At 31.7% G+C, this 18,327-nt stretch overlaps 3 protein-coding genes across 6 annotated transcripts in view; 2 read left to right on the top strand and 1 right to left on the bottom strand.

The window, feature by feature from the left end:
• LOC122533474 (myb-like protein X) overlaps positions 1-7,429 on the bottom strand; it is an 8,508-nt gene extending 1,079 nt beyond the window's left edge. Inside the window, exons 1-6 of the mRNA XM_043663220.1 lie at positions 7,005-7,429; positions 6,624-6,849; positions 5,789-6,370; positions 4,738-5,652; positions 4,062-4,398; positions 1,151-1,481 (exon numbers count right to left, since the gene is read on the bottom strand). Of these exons, the coding sequence (XP_043519155.1) occupies positions 1,151-1,481; positions 4,062-4,398; positions 4,738-5,652; positions 5,789-6,370; positions 6,624-6,812 (2,354 nt within the window). The 5' untranslated portion in view covers positions 6,813-6,849; positions 7,005-7,429. The remainder of the gene's footprint in view (positions 1-1,150; positions 1,482-4,061; positions 4,399-4,737; positions 5,653-5,788; positions 6,371-6,623; positions 6,850-7,004) is intronic.
• Positions 1-16,143, top strand: part of LOC122533475 (uncharacterized protein C1orf112-like) — a 26,539-nt gene extending 10,396 nt beyond the window's left edge. The window contains exons 2-14 of one of the 2 annotated variants that reach the window (XM_043663223.1): positions 9,715-9,808; positions 9,897-10,043; positions 10,351-10,571; positions 10,902-11,059; positions 11,407-11,600; positions 11,837-11,982; positions 12,055-12,181; positions 12,253-12,418; positions 12,582-12,813; positions 13,033-13,360; positions 13,464-13,664; positions 14,113-15,319; positions 16,077-16,143. In XM_043663223.1, the coding sequence (XP_043519158.1) occupies positions 9,719-9,808; positions 9,897-10,043; positions 10,351-10,571; positions 10,902-11,059; positions 11,407-11,600; positions 11,837-11,982; positions 12,055-12,181; positions 12,253-12,418; positions 12,582-12,813; positions 13,033-13,360; positions 13,464-13,664; positions 14,113-14,727 (2,625 nt within the window). In that variant the 5' untranslated portion in view covers positions 9,715-9,718 and the 3' untranslated portion in view covers positions 14,728-15,319; positions 16,077-16,143. Of the gene's footprint in view, positions 1-9,714; positions 9,809-9,896; positions 10,044-10,350; positions 10,572-10,901; positions 11,060-11,406; positions 11,601-11,836; positions 11,983-12,054; positions 12,182-12,252; positions 12,419-12,581; positions 12,814-13,032; positions 13,361-13,463; positions 13,665-14,112; positions 15,364-16,076 lie in introns of both variants that reach the window. The other variant, XM_043663221.1, reaches the window with a different exon arrangement.
• On the top strand, positions 15,378-18,327 carry LOC122533478. 3 transcript variants are annotated; one of them, XM_043663229.1, is made up of 11 exons: positions 15,378-15,570; positions 16,120-16,143; positions 16,215-16,334; positions 16,446-16,616; positions 16,684-16,784; positions 16,862-17,162; positions 17,232-17,369; positions 17,443-17,568; positions 17,650-17,833; positions 18,051-18,083; positions 18,143-18,327. In XM_043663229.1, exons 3-11 carry the CDS (start codon positions 16,215-16,217, stop codon positions 18,310-18,312), a joined length of 1,344 nt encoding a protein of 447 aa, XP_043519164.1. In that variant the 5' UTR covers positions 15,378-15,570; positions 16,120-16,143; the 3' UTR covers positions 18,313-18,327. The 3 variants fall into 3 exon arrangements, with proteins under 3 accessions (XP_043519164.1, XP_043519163.1, XP_043519165.1); XM_043663228.1 differs by having other exon boundaries at positions 15,378-15,768; XM_043663230.1 differs by lacking the exon at positions 16,120-16,143.

Genomic DNA, 18,327 nt, shown 5'->3' with positions numbered 1-18,327 from the left:
ATTAAGTGTTATAGCATTCATGTAAAATGTAGCCAATCATAAGGAATAACTTAATGATTTTTTACATAAATTTGTATTTTTCAAAAAAAAAATTGAGATGTACGTATGTTTACATTATTTACACAATTGAAAATACGAAATGTGAAAGATGAACGAGTTTATTACTCAATCCAATGAAAAAATAATTATAGAGGAAAGAAAAAGAAATAGTAAAGTAGAAAGTAAAGAAATAGTAAAGAAAAAGTAAAATGAAATGTATTTTCGTTGAATATTTTAGCAAACTTATTGAGAAATCTATCGATTGCGTGATCTTGTTATCTTGAATAAAGAGAAAACGCATTATAATAACTATTAATACACGTTCGCTCACGATCGTTTCTTCTATTTCGATTATTATAGACCTCTTTTATCGTTCCAGTTTTTTTTTATCGATATCGTATAAATTCTCGGATGATTGAAATTGTGCCATGATTTTCAAGCACTGCCGGAATAAAAATAGCTCGTGCTATCGTATGTGCTATCACGATTAAATTCCCCTCATGAACAGATGAATGATAGAGAAACGTGTTGTAACATACTATTTCTATGAAAATTTACGTTTTTTTTTTTTAGTAAATGTTTGGTTTATTAAGATAATTTTACTATACTATCGCAGGATTTTTAATTTTACTGACTGCATTAAAATATAATTTTAGCAAATATATGTATACTTGCAGTATAATTTAGCTTCATGCTCTATAATCTAGCCAATAAATAAGTTTCAAAAAGGTTTAGAGACGGCTGTCCATTATTCCATTATTAGTTAAAAGTGTTTTCTTTACAAAAAAAATTCTCTAATTAAAAATACAGTTATAAATATATATTAAATGAAATAAAAATAAACGATTAACAAAATTATGCAATTGCGTATTTGTTACATAACGACTTTTTAATAAACAAATTTTGCCACGTGTACAATATGCGGAGAAAAAAAAAAGCACGCACACATTTATTTAAGAACCATTGACTCAGTTTAATCGATCAGAATATAAGAGTACATAATGTATAATGTATACTTATACAGTTTATGTAGTGATTTCTAGGTATTATAACTCTCCATCAAGGTACTATTAAAGAATCATGAAATTCTATTTCCGTTTTTTATACTCACGATCGTGATGGCGTGCTACGAGTTTTTAGTAACTTCCGTTTTTTATCGTGTAGATCACCAATAGGCACGGCCAGGCATCTCTTTTCGCGATCAGTCAACGGGACGTCGAGCGGCTCTTCAGCGTCGTGAATCAATGCCAGAATAGGTAGGGCTGAACTGTTGGTAATGTCCGTTCTCCAGGACACTGTTTCCTCGTTTGACGAGGTTGCTCCGTTTCCACGCTGGTTAACGATCGCCAACCACGGTTGTATCGTTTTTTTCTCCTCCCGTGACAAGGGTTGTTGCTCTTTCGGTGAAGTATTCTCGTCAAAGGAATCTTTCTGAAAGGAAACTGAGCAACGATTTTACTTTATCGACGAATTCGTATCTGATGTTTCGAAAGTTTACAGATTCAATTTCATTTAAATACACAAACATCCGAAATATTTAAGAAGATCTGTACGAAGAATTTTCCTTTATTTCTATAATGTTATATTTCTTAAAAATATTAAAAACATATTAAACGATAGCAAAAAAATAATTGAAAACTGTTTAAACCAGCATTTAATCAATTTCAAAGCTTAAAAATACGTACAAACGATAGTCTCCTAATATTATCTGGTTAAATCGAAATTAAATTTGTTCGCGAACGATGATAGTCACGATACGTTATTTAATCGGTTGCATTTGAATAAATTCATTCGATGGCGTTTTGATTCGATTACTGCCAGATTTTCTACTCCATTCAATTGAATCAAGGTAACATGAACAGGAAACCAAAGGGAATTTTATAGTCACGATAAGTATGTTTACCAAGTAACTTAATTTAATGGGCCGATATTCGCAACACTTGGCCATTTACTGAAAACTGGGCCAAACGATATCTCGTGTCATCGATTCGGTTTTACAGGACTTAAATGAGCTATCCAATATTTTTCCACGAATCGTATTTCATATCTACTTTTTTCCTCCATGCCATTTCATTACCTCATTCATGAACTCCACGTAGAAGAAGAAGAAAATGACAAAAGACCTCGGAACCAATTTATTGTACAGCTCTTTTTATTTTTCTTACTTTTCTAAACGTTACCAGAAACATTACGAAAACATTTTTTTGATATTTTTGACAATTATAAAAATAGGTGATACAATATCAATCGTTCTGATTTATTCAATGGTGTCTAATCAGCCAACGAAGTTCGAATCAATCGACACTTCTCACGATCCTTAAAATACGTACCTACTAGGTATACCTACATACTTCGCGAACAATCGTTCTTAGAAGTTTCACCGTTAAATCGTATCGGCGTTTACCCTGACCGAACAATGAGCCATCAATAGAAGTGCAATTATTAAAACCCGATTACGTGGCGAGTTTCAATGGAATATTTTGCTTCAGGGTCAGTGGCGTAATAGAGAAGAAGTTTGGTCGATTTAACGTGTTCGATCCTCTTATTGTCTTCACCGGTTTCATGTCGTTCCACGATAGTTCTCCTTTAATTAGCGACGATATACCCATGTATTAAAAGAACCAAGTCCCTGTTAAAACGGTTCGAGTGCGAAATGCACCGTAAGGAATTCCCACCCCAGATTTCGTGCAACAAGAATTCCTGTGATAAGAGATTGCGAGAGATATACCTGTGTGTATACAAGATCGGAATGAAAATGGAGATGATTTCATAATTTAATGATTTCAACATTCATAATTCATTATAGCATTAAGTGTGTTTCTCTTTACAAATGAGAAACTCGTGATAAATATGATTTTTGATGTATTTCGTTTTTTTGAAAATAATTTATGTCAAGGTAATATTCCATTTATCATCGAATGGGAATTAATCATTTCAATAAAAATAGTTATTGACACGGGATGTACAACTTTCTCATTTAATTAAATGCAATTAGATATAACATGACAAATGATTAAAGATACTATTCCAAACCTTCTAAGGACGGGGTATTTAAATCCCCCTTCGCTAGTGGACGGATTGAAATCGCCAGGCGAAGTTTAATTTTCCATGTTTTCATATAAATTATTGTAGTTCCTATATTTTCAAAGTTAATGAAATCAAATAAAAACTCGAGCTACTCAAAACAAGAAGAGAGAGACCGTCGGTATATCGGACATCAGAAGGTTAGAAATGATATTAAAGATACTTAAATTTTTTTGTTTTTCTTTTCAGTGAAACGTACGAACGAGCATTGTGTTTTTTTGTCAAGAGCTCTTCAGTTTCTTTTAGAAAAAAAATTTCATCGTAACATGTATGTATTTTAAAATGGTATTATCGCGATCCAAGTTGTAAATCTTTCGCGTGAGAAAACCTTTGAAAGTTTGCAGAAGATTACGTAGAGATTCGTGCGGATAATGAAGAAAAAAAAAAAGTTAACACCGCGTTTCGTACGTGTTCTTTTTTTCGTACTTGGAGGCAGAACTGGTAGACGAAGATGGATATTTCGAAATAATTCGCGGCATGCGCAGCTCGCGTGTCTTGCGTCGTTTCTAATTAACTCGTTCAATTATCATTCCACGATCGTCACTTACACCTGCGCACGTGTGTTATTAAATTCTTGCACGTAATCTCCTCGCAAACATTGAAGATATTGTCATTTGTGACTCAGTACGTTAATCTAATCATGCTTATATCACGTGAATAATCTCACGAAACTTAGATAATTGAGACGTATTAAATTGATAATTTTTACAAATCGTAGCTTTTTATCGGAAGCGCTATAAGATAGTGTGTTAACACAAACAAATGTTCGTTTATCTACGGCAAAATGATCTAGAAAATAAACTCAATTTACGAAACCATTCATAGCGAGGGAAGTACTTTACTAAAGTCGATACTTTAATCGTCAACTGCAGACTCGAGCAGATTCTGTGTCTTCTAGAGCTTTAAAAAAAACTTTAATTTAAGCTATGCATTGATACCTGATTTGATAGGTTTCCTCGCGCTACTCAAAGCGGAATTAATCGATGTTTTAATGATCGATGTAGTGGGTAGTTTGCTACGTAGCTCGTCGATTAACTTGTCATCCCTGGGCGAATTCTCGGTATCGGTATCGCTGTCCGTAGAACTGACAAGGGACACCATCGTAACGATGTCCATCGTTCTGGAATCGATCGAATTCTTTGCACGACCAGCCGATCTGTTACCCGATTTTCCAACTTCGTCATTTTTAGAGGAACCTCCGCCGCAGAAACGTCTTCTCGCGCTTCTGGATCGTCTCTTTAACGGCGCTGATCTTACAGCCCGATTTGACGATATCTAACATGTTAATCATGCAAAATACAAACTCGGTATAATCATCAATATTGAACAAATATTTGTTTTTTAAATAGTAATTTTAAAAAATCGCCACGTCGTAAAATATGCGTTGTAAAATATATCTTATCTTTTCGTGGAAAAGATTAAGTGTTTCTGTTATATTTTTCTTATCGCTGTTTTAATTTCCTTTCGCATTAAAGATCTCGATATCGAGTTGTTTATAGAAAAATATATATTAAAATATATATTTTTAATCTATATATATATAAAAGAAAATATATATATTTTTAAAATATATATTTAAAAAGAAAATAAAAGAAAGAAGAAAATAAAATATACCTTCGTCGAAGTTATATCCGCTTTTTCCATCGCGTTATCTTTACAATTCGCATCTTGTTTCCCCTGATTCTTGTTCTTCCCCGATGAATCGATCACAATGTTAACGTGAACGCGATTATTGGCCGAAGTTGATTCGAAACGTCGTTGTGGCGGCGCAGAGCTAGTCCTTCTGGATTTCTGATCGATCTTCTGGTTTTCTGCTGTCTTCTTCAACGGTGGATCCCTCTCGTTCACCGAGCTACATCTCACTTCCGACGAATTCTTTGAACATGTAGCTTTATCGATCGTAAAACTGCCTTTATTCCCAGCCACGGTGCTGGTCGACAGAGTTTTTTCAATCAAATTAAATTCGTCCGCTTCGTTCGTTTTCTGAGTCATCGTTTTATCTTCTGCCGCAGTATTCTTGCTTTCGACCACTGTTTTCATCCGCTCGTTCTTCTCCGATACGCAAGACAGTTTACCATCTGCAACCATTTTTTTCATTATGCTCTTCCCGTCAGTCAAATCGCATCGAAATTCAGGGACGTTTTCTTCTGTTACGGCTCTTTCATTGGTGACGGTCTCTTTATTTTCTACGGTCGTTAATCGAATCGAATGACTTCTCTCTACGGTGGCACGGTTGTTAATCGATGATTTTTGTGGCACGTTTTTATCCGGCGTGGAATTCCATCTGAACTCCGTTGGCGATCTAATTGGGTCGAGGAAAGCTCGGTTGGTACCGCTGTGAAAGCTCGCACGCTTTTGCTTCGCCGATGAAAAATCCTCCTTCGACACCTTCATAACTCCCAGGGTCGAGTTTTCGATTTTGATCGATGGCAACGTTGTGGAGGTAACGCGATAACTCGAGCAGTCGATACTTGCTGAGGACTTTTTCTTCGCATTGGTATCGTCGATGCTCGCGTCCTTCGATATTTGCTTAAAAGAAATAAGAAAATAATCTCGATAGAGCAAAAAACAAAAGAGAGTGACTATGTTTAGATTTCAAACGAAACAAAAAATTTTAAATGATCAATTCTATGGAATTTTGATCGGATGTAGCAACCAATTGTACCTCGTTCGATTGTTCCCTTTCTACATCAGCCTTTTCTCTCGCCTTATTCTGTATATCTGCAGAAACTTCGTTTTCTTCCAAAACTTGCTTGTCGTCACTGGAAAAGTGTAAAAATTTGTGCTCGCTATTCCTCGAAGTAATCGAATTATTCTTTGACAAATCTTCCATTGATTTATCAATAATAATTTTCTCCATTTCTCTTTCTTCCTTTTCATTTTGCATTTTATAGTCGTCAAGAGATATTTCGATTTTAGACTTGTCTTTCTTTCGTACAGGAGACGATGCGTTGGTGTGATTGGACATTTCAGACTCGCATCTCTCATCCACAGTCTCACGAGCTAGGAAAATATTAATATTGGCTTTATTCTTCTCGCGATATTTCCAAGCGAGCCTCAGCCTCTCCGCCAGTTCCAATCTAGAATAGAGGATCGTGGGTTTTTCGGTCCCAACGAAGCCTCTTGATCTTCCTCTATTGGTAGATCTGGATCGTCGTGGAATTTGACGAGCCACCACTTCAACTTGCCCGAGCTCTTCGTCGTTCTTTTCGTTCCTTTGACGGTTCTCCTTCCAGGCAACGCGAACCTGAAATTTATCGACCACTATCGTACAATTGACATTATTACTGTCGAAGATGATAGATTAAGTCATCGAATGATCAAATTTCTTCTTTGATCCTGCCTTTAAAAATATAAATTTATATAAAAATTCGCAATCTAGATGGTCACACAAATTTTAACGATACTGGTTAAGCGAAAGGATTGAGTGATGTTTAAAAAAAGAAAAAAAAAAAAAAAAGAAATCGAGTGAAATATTGTTGAGGAAGTCAGAGAGATACCTTAGGTCTTTCAGAGCCGGTTTTACCGCTCGTGCCACGCTTGCCACGTGCGAAAGGACTCGCACAGATCTGCAGCGATTTGTCATCCTCCGCAGATCTTTGTCGCCTGATTTGCTGGCGATGAGGCGCAGGTGGTTGCAGAGACAATTGTCTGATCGGTCTAACCGATCCTTTTTCGGATCCTGACATTCCGCTGCTGGCAATCTAGCCACTAAGGCTACATATTCTACAATAATTTCTACACTGTCTCGTGCATTACATACAATAAAATGAATGAAAGAAGAAAATATGGGAACTTTTAATTTTATTAAAAAGCTACCTTCCAATCATTTCGAAGTATCAATGAATTAATTAGCGTCAATTGAAGTGATTGGCACTTACCCGACGTGTTCACGATTCGTACGAAAGATCGTAACGTAAGCACGATGGATGAACTTCCATCGTGGTGGCGGCGCGAGCAAACGCTGACTGACTAACTTCATCCATTGCCCTCTGACACGATCGTTCACCACCACTGCCATTTCACCGATTTACCTTCGTGTTACTTGGCCAACCACCAGCAATCGTTGCCCGTGTGCACTCACAGAGCTCACTAACACGCTGTCGTTTCCACCCTCTCATCCAACGAAGGGGTGGTTGAACGATGTATTGCTCCCTTTAATTCGAACGACGCTCGACACTACCACGCCTGTACTTGGATCATAGCATGATATGTGTTAGGAGGAATGCTAGGGTAGTCGAACTCACTCACGTACGATAACTCAACATGCATTACCCTCTGATTCGCGATCAGTGGCGTAACGCGAGACACCCTAATGGTAATGATGGGTGCTGCTTTTCGAGAAATATTCGGAGATTCTGGGAGTTTACCTGTCGTTATCTATCATTTCGAAGCAGGATCGTGGACAATGAAGTTTTATTATTCTTTCATGCTGATTTTCTTTTTTCTTTTTGTTCTTTTATTCAAATTAAGTTTCCTATATATTAAAAATTTAACATATCTTGAAAAAATCTGAAGAAATACTATGTAGGACATTTTAATTGAAAAGGATAGTTTGTCACTATAACGATCTGGGTTGGATAAGATTTCGAATTTAATAAGAAAATATATAATGATTTATCAATCATTATTGGTGTTTACCAATGTGAAATGAAGATTCTTTGATTTAAATAAATCAAATATAATATTACTTACAACTCAATGATATCAGTTAAGATTGTCTGTAAGTAAGTATACATTTTGCTAACGTTGAAAACATTGAATGTAAATTTTATGGGTTTTGGATTATCGTTAAGGATATTTAGAAGTTTGGAATACAGAAGTTGTTTATTAGAATATACGTTATACAAATGTTTATTATGATTGAACAAATATTTAACTATGACGCGCGTTTCATTTTCTTATACGCACAATTCCTTATAATTTAATTGCAAGGTTTTTTTCTTCGTTTTTCTTCAAGCGCTCATAATATCTTTTATAAAACAAAAAAAAAAAATATCTTTTTCATAATCCAAATTTTAAAGTATCAAATAGTACATACTTTTTCAAATCGAACATTTAGAAACCTATATTTTATAATCATGATCCCTGTCTACCATTTGACAGTGAAGTAAAAGAATGAAAAATTTGAACGATCAATTCAGAAAATAATTGAATTATGTATGCGTAATGTAAAACCTCCGGTCAATTTATATTTATACGATAGCTTTACATGTTAACAATACTATTATAAATAAATATAATAAAATTGATATTCCTCAGAGGCGAACCCGTCACGCCTTTCCTTACCGGAGGAGAGCCATCTACTCGATATTGCTCCTCGAAGGTGTTGCAAGCGTGTTCGAGTTCGACCAAAAAGCTCAATTTCGCGGGAACGTGTCATACGAGCGGCCAATTCGAATTTTCACCGGTAGTCACCTGGTATTATTGATCAAAACTTTACCTATTATCTGACAGCTTGTTGTCCGGTGTTACCATGGCATCGGCGATCATTCGAATCCGTTCTCCTCTCGTTCGTCTCTTTCTTCCTCCTTTCCTTCGCGAAATCACTTTTCACCGGTACGGGAGGATTTAAACGAGAAACTTTCGCCCGGGAACTCGGCCACGTCGAATCCCCGAAAATTAAGAGAGCCCGGCCATTAGCGCTTGCAACCCTAATTGCCCCTCTTATCAGCGACTTCGACGTGTTCGGGCCAGGGATGGGCAACACCGATGGATAACTCGCCCGTCAAACTTAGCAATCTGTTTTTTTTTCTTCTTTTTGTTTCTTTAACTCTACTTTAGATTCTTCATACATTTAAGTTCTAGATTCTTAGATTCAGATTTTTCGTACATTTAAGAAAAAAAGTAATTTAATTTATTTTTCTCTTTAATGCTTCATTTATTATCGCAAGCAAGGAATTTACCTGCTTACACAATTGAAACACATTAGCCTGCGTTAAGAAATATAATTTTATTTATTTTATTTTAAATAAAGAACGTAATTTTAATAAAGTTAAGATGATTGTACGAAACATTATTGTTTTATTTGTCATGTTGTCTTTCGAAATTACTCTTTCCTTTTTTTGAGCGAATTGAGATTCATGGTAAGTATCATTTTACATTGAAAATGTTTCGACGATGAAGTTCCTTTTGCTAAACGTTTGATTTCTGTAATTCGATAATTCTGTGTGTCCATCCCTGTTCCGGTTTCTCGAGGAACGACTGTCTATCGTGCTCGATCAGGACTGGAAAGTTCGATTTGCGAGGCTTGCCAAGAAATTTTCGAGGCCCCGTTTCACGATCGAGCCGTCTCATCGCGATTGATGGACGCTTGATTTGCCCGCGACACGAGAAACGGAATTATAAATTATTTCGCTTATTTAAGATATTTAATATTTTTGTGTATATTCACGGAAATTCTATCTTTTCTAAAAAGGACTAAAAAGAATACAATTGTTTTAATTAATTAGGCAGTAATTGATAAAAAAATAATTACTTTCATAGTAAAAAAAATACAATTATTTTAATATTTATTTATTTTTTAAATTGCACGAGTGCAATCTTCTGTGATAATTTTCTTAAAAATTAACATAGCAACTCTGTTTTCAGGAAAATGGCAAGCGAGACTTCTTTTACCTCTTTATTAGATGATTCGCTTTCAGATAACGACAAAAGTATCGAGGATTACTCGTCCAAGTTGAAAATATCCTTTAGAATAATGTTACGTTTTAATTTTTAATATTGTTGTTCTTAATGTAATTATGATTTTTTCTTAATGTAATTATGATCACGATGCCTTGGAGAATTTGACTGAGAGATACGACGCAGAATCATTGCAGCAAGCTCTGCAACAATCTTTATCTTCGTGTTCGGATAATCTACTGGATAAGAAAATTTTCAGCGAAACGCTTCCTTTCGCCTATAATCTTTTATCCGAGGTAAAGAAATTACAATTACAGTATTTAATTTTTACAATTACAGTATTTAACTGCTACAATTAGAGTATTTAATAGTCGAATTTTCATGCCTCAATAAAGGCAAAATTTCTAATTTTCGAAGAAAATCTTTTGCATAAAATTAGATTCTCTTGTGTTGTTAAGAATTTCAAAATATACTTAAGCATTAATATTTTGTTAATTAACGTGTGGTATAACTAATCTATAAAAGTGTAATATATTTTAATATATAATATATTATATACTATATTTTATAATATAATTATAAAAAATTTGTACCCATTCGAAGGCTCTAAAGAAAATTGATGGGATAGTAAATGCAAATCTGGATGGAGATACGGTAGAGGACGTGAAACGACAGTTTCTCGTCTGTCATGAATTATTGAGTGTATGGGAAAAATCTATGGAACGCGTGTCGAAACTTCATAAAACAACTGCCGTTGATCTCAAGTGCATAGTGAAGAATGTGCTTCTTACGATTAAATTAATATTCGAACACTGTAGAGCAAGGTGAGATAAATGTTCAAAGATCTTTTCTTTTCTGTTCAATTGTCTGATTAATTATTTTTTAATTTTCCGGTTAAATTGTAAATTAAATTGCAAATTTGTATGCACTTATAGAATATTTAGAGATGTAAATTTGAAATAGAATGCTCATTGTAATATTCTGATTAATATTTATATGATGCATAACTTCTTTAATTGTATTCACAAAAATATGAATTTACATTAACATCGGCAATTTAAATATTACATGGTAATTTCATTTCTTATCGAATAAGAATACATAGCATTTAGCAAATGTAAATGATATTATTTTCGATCTGAAAACGATTACAGTAAAATATTGTACGGTACTTTATTCGAGGACGTATCGGAAGAATTAACGAGTCTCTTTCGCAAGGTGAAAACGATCTTGAATCTATTTCTGGCCACTTTAGACGGTGTAATAGTCTTCGACACGGATACGGAATCGGAAACGGAACTGTTGATAAAAGGTGAGCGATCCTATTATGTCTTAACGATTCTTTAACCCGAACTATCTTCATCTTTATCGAGTACGTCAAGGGAAGAAGACACCGTTGCTCTATTTAATTAATGGTTAATGTTACATTAACATAACATTTCATTTGAAAGCCATTTTTCACATTGTCAAATTGTAAAATTTCTAATCTAGAAGTAGTTTAGACTTTTAGACACTCAGATTTTCAGAATTGTTGTGTAATAATTTCGCATTGACATTATTTTACTAGTTCTGTTCTTAATACGTAGATTATACAATTATAAGTTACCATCTCAATTATAATAAAATCGATTTTGTTCAAACGTTTTCTGTTAAAAACAGTAATCGATTCGATCGGATTGTTTGTTACCATTGCGCACGAATTGGATCTGAAAACGTTCGTAGAAACGTTGAGAATATTTGGCAAATTAGCGATTGTAAACGAACATCATGTGAAACAAACAAATGTCACGAGCGTCACATTGCATCTTGCCCAATTAACAAAAGACATATCATCCATGCTTTCATTTTGTCAGGTACGTATTAAAATCAAATTCTATAGTTGCATGGAAAACATTTTACTTTCTGTTCTAATGTTGCAGTATTTGGATTTTCATGGTAAAAGTCGTTGAAATTATTTATAATTACAAATGCGATTATTTGCCACTAAATCAAATATTAGGAAGTTAAAAACAAAATGAATATCCAAACTGTACATCGTATAAATGAATAAATGTCTTTTTATAAATTTTTTTCTATTACATTTACTTAGGATTCAGCTGATCGAGTCAAAGAAAGAAAAATAAAAGTTATTGGTCATTCGTTAAAAATTTTGGATAGATTATTTGCCGTCTATTGTTCACACATAAATAATGAAATCCTTTCGTTTGCAGTCGAACTTTTATTAAAAATGCACAGGTAGATATCTTTTATTTCATTTATTTTCTTTCGATCGATTTAAAATATTTCTACATCGTTCTTTGCAATTAGGTGCTCTCCATTATGTATAAAAAAATCACAGATCGATAGCGAATTAATCGAATTGATAAACGTTCAAATCTCAAATGGATCCGAGCCACTGTTAAATACCATTTTCAAATCTTCTAATTTTAAACAGGTTTGTCCACGAAATATAATTGACAAGTTAATATGTATTGTATGTTATTCGATACTACTAAAATATTTTAGATTTTCTTCGATTATGGAAATCAAACAAATGTTGACAAATTAGGCTACCATTTATTAATAATTAATATCATGAGAAAACTAATTAATATGCCATACGAGCATCATTGTAAATGGACATTAGGTGCTGAATCGATTATCGATGTCGCATTAAACAACATTAACTATTGTAAGTGTTCCACTTTGAAGGTCGTTTAGTATTTGTTAAATTAAAAAAAAATTTTAAATTTTCAAATGAATAAATCTTATTAGTTTTAATCATATTCATACGTCAACCATAGAAAGATTTTAAAACAAGTTCGAAAATTTATTTATGTTTGTACCTTTAAAAGTGCAGGAAGAGATTTGTGTGGGTCAGGTGGGATTACCAGGTATACACGACATTGGAGAAAGACCGAGATCTGCTTCGATATACGAGGCTACGATAGTACCAATTTGTGGACTGATCAGCCAAATACCTCCAGATGGATTTCACGCTATCGAATTGATTTTATTGAAGTATTTGCTAAGCAATCAATTTTGGAGTTCTTTGCTTAGCTCAGATATTTGGTGCTTTGTTGACCGGTTTGTAAATTGAATAAATCGTGATCTTAATTTTTATACTTGATCTTTACCTTTAAAGTAGCAACTACGTTCTTGATATAATTGATTATTCTAATTCAGAAGTAGAGTTATTTATAAAATACTGTGCGTTATATATTTCATTAACTGAAAACCGTTTCCCTTTATGTAAATGAACTTTCTGAGCGTTATCTGCTTCTTGAACGTAATACTTTTTTCCAGTATTGGTTCTTCAGAACTTTGTGCTAATCACGTAAAATACCTATTGAACGTTTATGCTGTTTTAATGAAACGTAGTAACAGTTTTGAAGTCGTTATGTTGGAAAGCTTAATTGGAAGATTGTACAATTTGCTGTCGGAGGAAACGAAGCACACCCTTATCATGGAGCTCGATGATCTCGAAAATCCATTCTGGTTGCCTGTCGCGCGATTTTTGCCCTCGAAAACAAAATTATTCTTGCAGAATCGACTAGCGTGCGTATTAAACGAGATCCCGCACATTTTCGCTGAATTACAACGGCAACCCACTGTACAAAGTTGGAATCGTATCGTAAGCTATATTCCAGAGTAAATAACAAATAAATTTTCGATTGATTTTTTTTGATAGCAAATTTTATGTTATAATAAATTTTAATTCTAATTCTCGTCAAAAGACAACGCTGATGCTATTGATCGGAAAACTCAATTACACGGGTGAGAGAAATACTATTGATATTCTATCTCAGATATGGAATTCTATTGCAAGCACGATCGAAATTTTCGAAGGCAGACAATTGGATATATTATCGGAATTTATGTCGAAACTGTTCAGTGCTACGCAACCTGAACAAATTCAGGACGATACTTTCTTCTCGGTACATATATTTCTTTTCTCTTTTTAGATAAATTAAGTATTTAAATTTTAAGTATTATTTTATGCAGATAAAACTTATATGAATTTAAAAAACTGTAGTTATATGAATTTATTGTAGAAAGGCATAGAAATAGAAAATGAAAGGTGAAATGTATTCTATATTTTAAAATATGTTACATAAAATACGTAAATCTTTTAATTTAGTTATAATTATGCTTTCAATATATTTTATATATCTCTTTAAATTCGTTTTTGATTTATTTTTCAGTAAAAAATCTCGTATTATCTTTTTCGTACTTTTCGTTAATTAATACTTGATTTATTATTGAATTGATATCACTAATAAAATTAAATAAGAAAAGTTTCTTTGATAAATCTCGTATTAAATATATTATAAGTATGCGGTTTTGTACTTTGCAGCCATCAACAATTACATTTAACGATTTCAGATTCTAGATGCAGTTTTGACATCACTTTCGTATTTTCCGCCATATGTGAAGGCGATAGCGTCATACTATTTGAAGAATAATGTCAACTCTCTTGACTGCTGTGGAATTAAAACAATCAATGCCTTATCAGAGCTCAATTGTCGACTTCTGGAAGATGAAAATCCATGGGTACGACAAGAAGCTTTTGAATCGTTTGATCATGTAGCTCATATGTGCCCGAACGAAGATCTCGTCACTAAAATGGCAGCTGCGATTACAAAAATATCATCATTGAGAGATTCTTTACCGGCTTATCTTTCTGGCACGTCTTATTACGAGCTTCAAGATTTCACGGATATCGAAGGCTATCTGCAGCAAATAGCTAAGCATGCAAAAAATGTTCCTCATATTTGCAACAATTACGATGATTCTCAGAGAGACGAAAAGCTTGCTAAATTGGAAATTGAGTCCATCGAAAGTTTCGATGAAACTTCGAGTTTAAATGATCTCGATGAACACGTGAGCAAAATATGTGACGAATTGAATGATATTTTAAAAAAACATAATGACATCGGAAGTCACATGTTACAAAAATTAAAACTAATTTGCGCGAAATTTTTGGATCTAATTGAATAAAAATAAATTTTATTTTAACATATTTTGAATAATATAAATTGTAATCTTTTTTTATGTCGTGAGAATAAGTTCGCATGATGAATTAAGAAATAAATATAAATATATTTTTTTATTTTCATCGATACATTCATAATTACAAATATTTCGAAAACTGTTCATTTTTGTGAAAAATGTCTTTGATTTTCGGTTTCAGCAATGTCCTCGAAATGACAAATTTGGAACAAAATTTTGCTTTTTAAAGAGATACTTATCAAGACTCTAAATATCAACATAATTATTAGAACATAGGCCCACGAATTTCAACGATTTTTGGATTTTTGTTATAGAAATTAATATTCTGAATAACTTTCTTTTTTATGCTATGCGGATGGATTCGTAATGTATGCAAATGCAATTCTCAGAAACCAAGATTGAACGGCGATTATATGTACGGGAAAATGTATTACATTCTCGATAACATATCCAAAAATCATTGAAATCGGTGGATTGAATCATCTTCTATACAATTATCAATAGCAAATTTCGATATAGGAAAATATTGAATAATTGATAAAAGTAAATTGTAACTGTATATTTAAACTGTATGTATTAAGTAAGTATAAGCATACACATACATATGTGCATAGGATATATTATGTAAGTAACCTATACATGCATATGTAAAGAAAAGCATATTTTATATCAAATTAACAAAATAACAGGTGACAATTGAAAAATTAAAAATTATTAAAAAATATTTTAATTGATATCTAACTTATAGCTGAAAATGTGTAACTTAATCATTTATGTCGGTTTTATTTTATCTCGAATGCATTTCCCGAAAATACTGTTGATAGCCGACGAGTAAGTTTTCTTCTGAAGTTTTCTTTTGAATTTACGTTTATTTCATATATATTACTAACAGAACTCTGACAATCTCAGTTGAAACAATTGAATCGCCTGCAACACTACACGTTTAAAGTTTGTTTAACATTTTAGTTCTAAGTGCATGTTTCTTCTCTACATATGTTTGTAATTTGAATAATAGGTTTTTTCATTTAAGTAAGATATGTGTCTTTTATTCAAATTTTAGCATATAACTTATTAAATTGCAGATTTTTATGCAAATTCGTAATATCTTCGAGAATATAATTAAAAAAAAATGGAACTTAAATATTATAGAAAATTGTTTTACGTATCAAAAAATTATATGTACATATAGAAAGTATAGCACTGTACTTTGGGTTTTTTATATATTTTTTTATATTATGTATATAATTTTCTATAAATACATAAAAATTCATAATCTATTTATTATAAAATCTTATGTAATTATGATCTTATTTATGATTTTGTTATTAATCAAACAGCCTTACTAATCATACATTTTGCTGCTATTTTTCTTACAAAAAGCAAGATCATTAACATATTTTCAAGGTCAGTAAATGTGTATTATAATTTCATATAGATTAAGCAGTACTTTAAAATATTTTTCTCTGCATATGTAGATGGAAAACAAAGAATTACAGAGGCATTTTCGTGATGATACAGTACTTAATAAAATAAGTAAAATGTTTATATCACTACAACAAGAAGACATACGCACAATTAATACTTTCTTACAACCGGTATGTTTTCTTGCTTAAATTGTTGATCAGATTATATTAAATATTTAAAAATGAGTTGAATTTTCTATTGATATTTATACTTATATTTATTATTATAATTTGATTTAATAGGTCATTAAAACCTTAATTGAACATATGAAAGAAAATAATTCATTATTTAGAATAATGTACAAACAAATTATTTACTGTGGCAGTTTTTATAAAGGCACAAAAATAGGAGAACCAAACGAATTTGATTTAAATATCATTTTGGAGGTCCCTATTAATTATGATTGTATAAATGTACGTATAACTTAATATTTAAATTATGTTTAATTTTATGACAATATGTGCTTTCTTTTTTGTTTAGCTTTATCCAATTTCACCATCTTATGTTAAATTATCTATAACAGATAATATACAAGCATATAATACAGCAAAAATCCACAATTTAGTATATCAGGAAAGAAGGTTAAAAAGCACATTATAATTATTATATATAAAATATATAAATAATTTTATCATATTTTTATGTAAAACATTATTAGAAAACTGGACAATTTAATCTCTGATAGCAGTCTGGATCCAAATAATTTTCGTACTTGGATTAAAAGTATTGTAGATCAAGTTGTTGATAAGTTACCAGGATGTGGAAATGAACATGAATTATCAGTAAATAATTCTTTCAAAGCAAAAATTAGAAAAAGTGAAAGTGGCCCTGCCATTAGATTAATAATAAATATTCCACATCAAATTGGATGTATATCTGTTGATTTAGTACCAGCATTATCATTCAATATAAAAAAAGTCACTGAACGACTTACGACAAAATTTCATATACTTCAAGAGGTTTGTGTATTCATTACATTCTTGACATAAATAAAGATATTTGCATTGTTAACCTTTTTTTACTTTTAGTGTCGAAATAAAGAATGTTTTGCAATTCCAATACCAGAATTTGGTGAAAGTTTTCATTGGAGACTTTCTTTTTGTCATCAAGAAAATGAAATGCTTGCAAAGTATGGTCCTGTGAAACCAATTATACGTTTAATAAAGGTTACTTACGTAAATTTAATAAGTATTTAAATTTTAGTATAATTGTAGAATATTTCTGATATTCTGTTTTTAGAAATTACGGGATACACAAAACTGGAAGAATATAGCAAGTTACTACATTGAAACAGTGTGTTTAAATAAATTAACAGAGTGCAACATGGATATTGATAAAACAACTAAAACATTTTTTTTTTTTACAGTAATATGCAAGATATAGAACCAGTATACGCACAAAATTTATAAAGCATTACATTCTTTTTATAAATTATTGCTGTTTTAGATGCTTGAAGAATTACATCATGCTTTTGATCAACACAAAATAAAATATTTTTGGAATGAAGACCATAATTTATTATGCAAAATTCATGGTACTGAAATGTCTAATATAGCTAATCGTTTAAGAAGAATCATAAACAATATTAAAAACAATGCAGAGGATGATTTCATATTGGCTAAATATATTTGTAAGTTATGTTCTTATGAAGTATTTTTATAAATACTCTTATAAAATGTATTTATTTGATTTAAAACTTTTTGCCACATCTTAGTAGATTTTAAATCAAAGTATTTACAAGAATATTTATAAAGATCGTAATGTTTAAAAAGACAAGTAACAATTCAGAACGATCATATATTGTTCAACTATATTAGATCTAAATTTATTATTTTTTAAAATTATAGTAAATCCAAAAGAATTATCATCACTAACTTCAGGTATGTATCAATATATCATAATGAAATATACAATAATTACATATATAATGGTGTTTCAGAGAAGACAAATGATGCAGAAAATACAACAAATAACAAGATTTGTATAATCATTTGTATAATCATTTGTATAATCATTTATGGAACATTCTATATTGAATATTCCATAGATTTTTTAAAAGGCATTTCCATATCAACAATTATAAATATTTTAATATCTATAATTTTTTAATATTTTATATTTTCT

Source organism: Frieseomelitta varia, unplaced genomic scaffold, assembly GCF_011392965.1.
Source record: "Frieseomelitta varia isolate USP_RPSP 00005682 unplaced genomic scaffold, Fvar_1.2 scaffold_531, whole genome shotgun sequence".
Lineage (NCBI taxonomy): Eukaryota > Metazoa > Arthropoda > Insecta > Hymenoptera > Apidae > Frieseomelitta > Frieseomelitta varia.
This window is presented reverse-complemented; position numbering and strand designations above follow the sequence as displayed.

Bases quoted from the DNA above. Each gene is read 5' to 3' on its own strand.
- LOC122533478 (XM_043663230.1), top strand. From the start codon at position 16,215: ATGGAAAACAAAGAATTACAGAGGCATTTTCGTGATGATACAGTACTT. The intron at 16,785-16,861 runs GTTAAAAAGCAC...AAACATTATTAG, and splicing joins TTAGTATATCAGGAAAGAAG to AAAACTGGACAATTTAATCT. The intron at 17,163-17,231 runs GTTTGTGTATTC...TTTTACTTTTAG, and splicing joins AATTTCATATACTTCAAGAG to TGTCGAAATAAAGAATGTTT.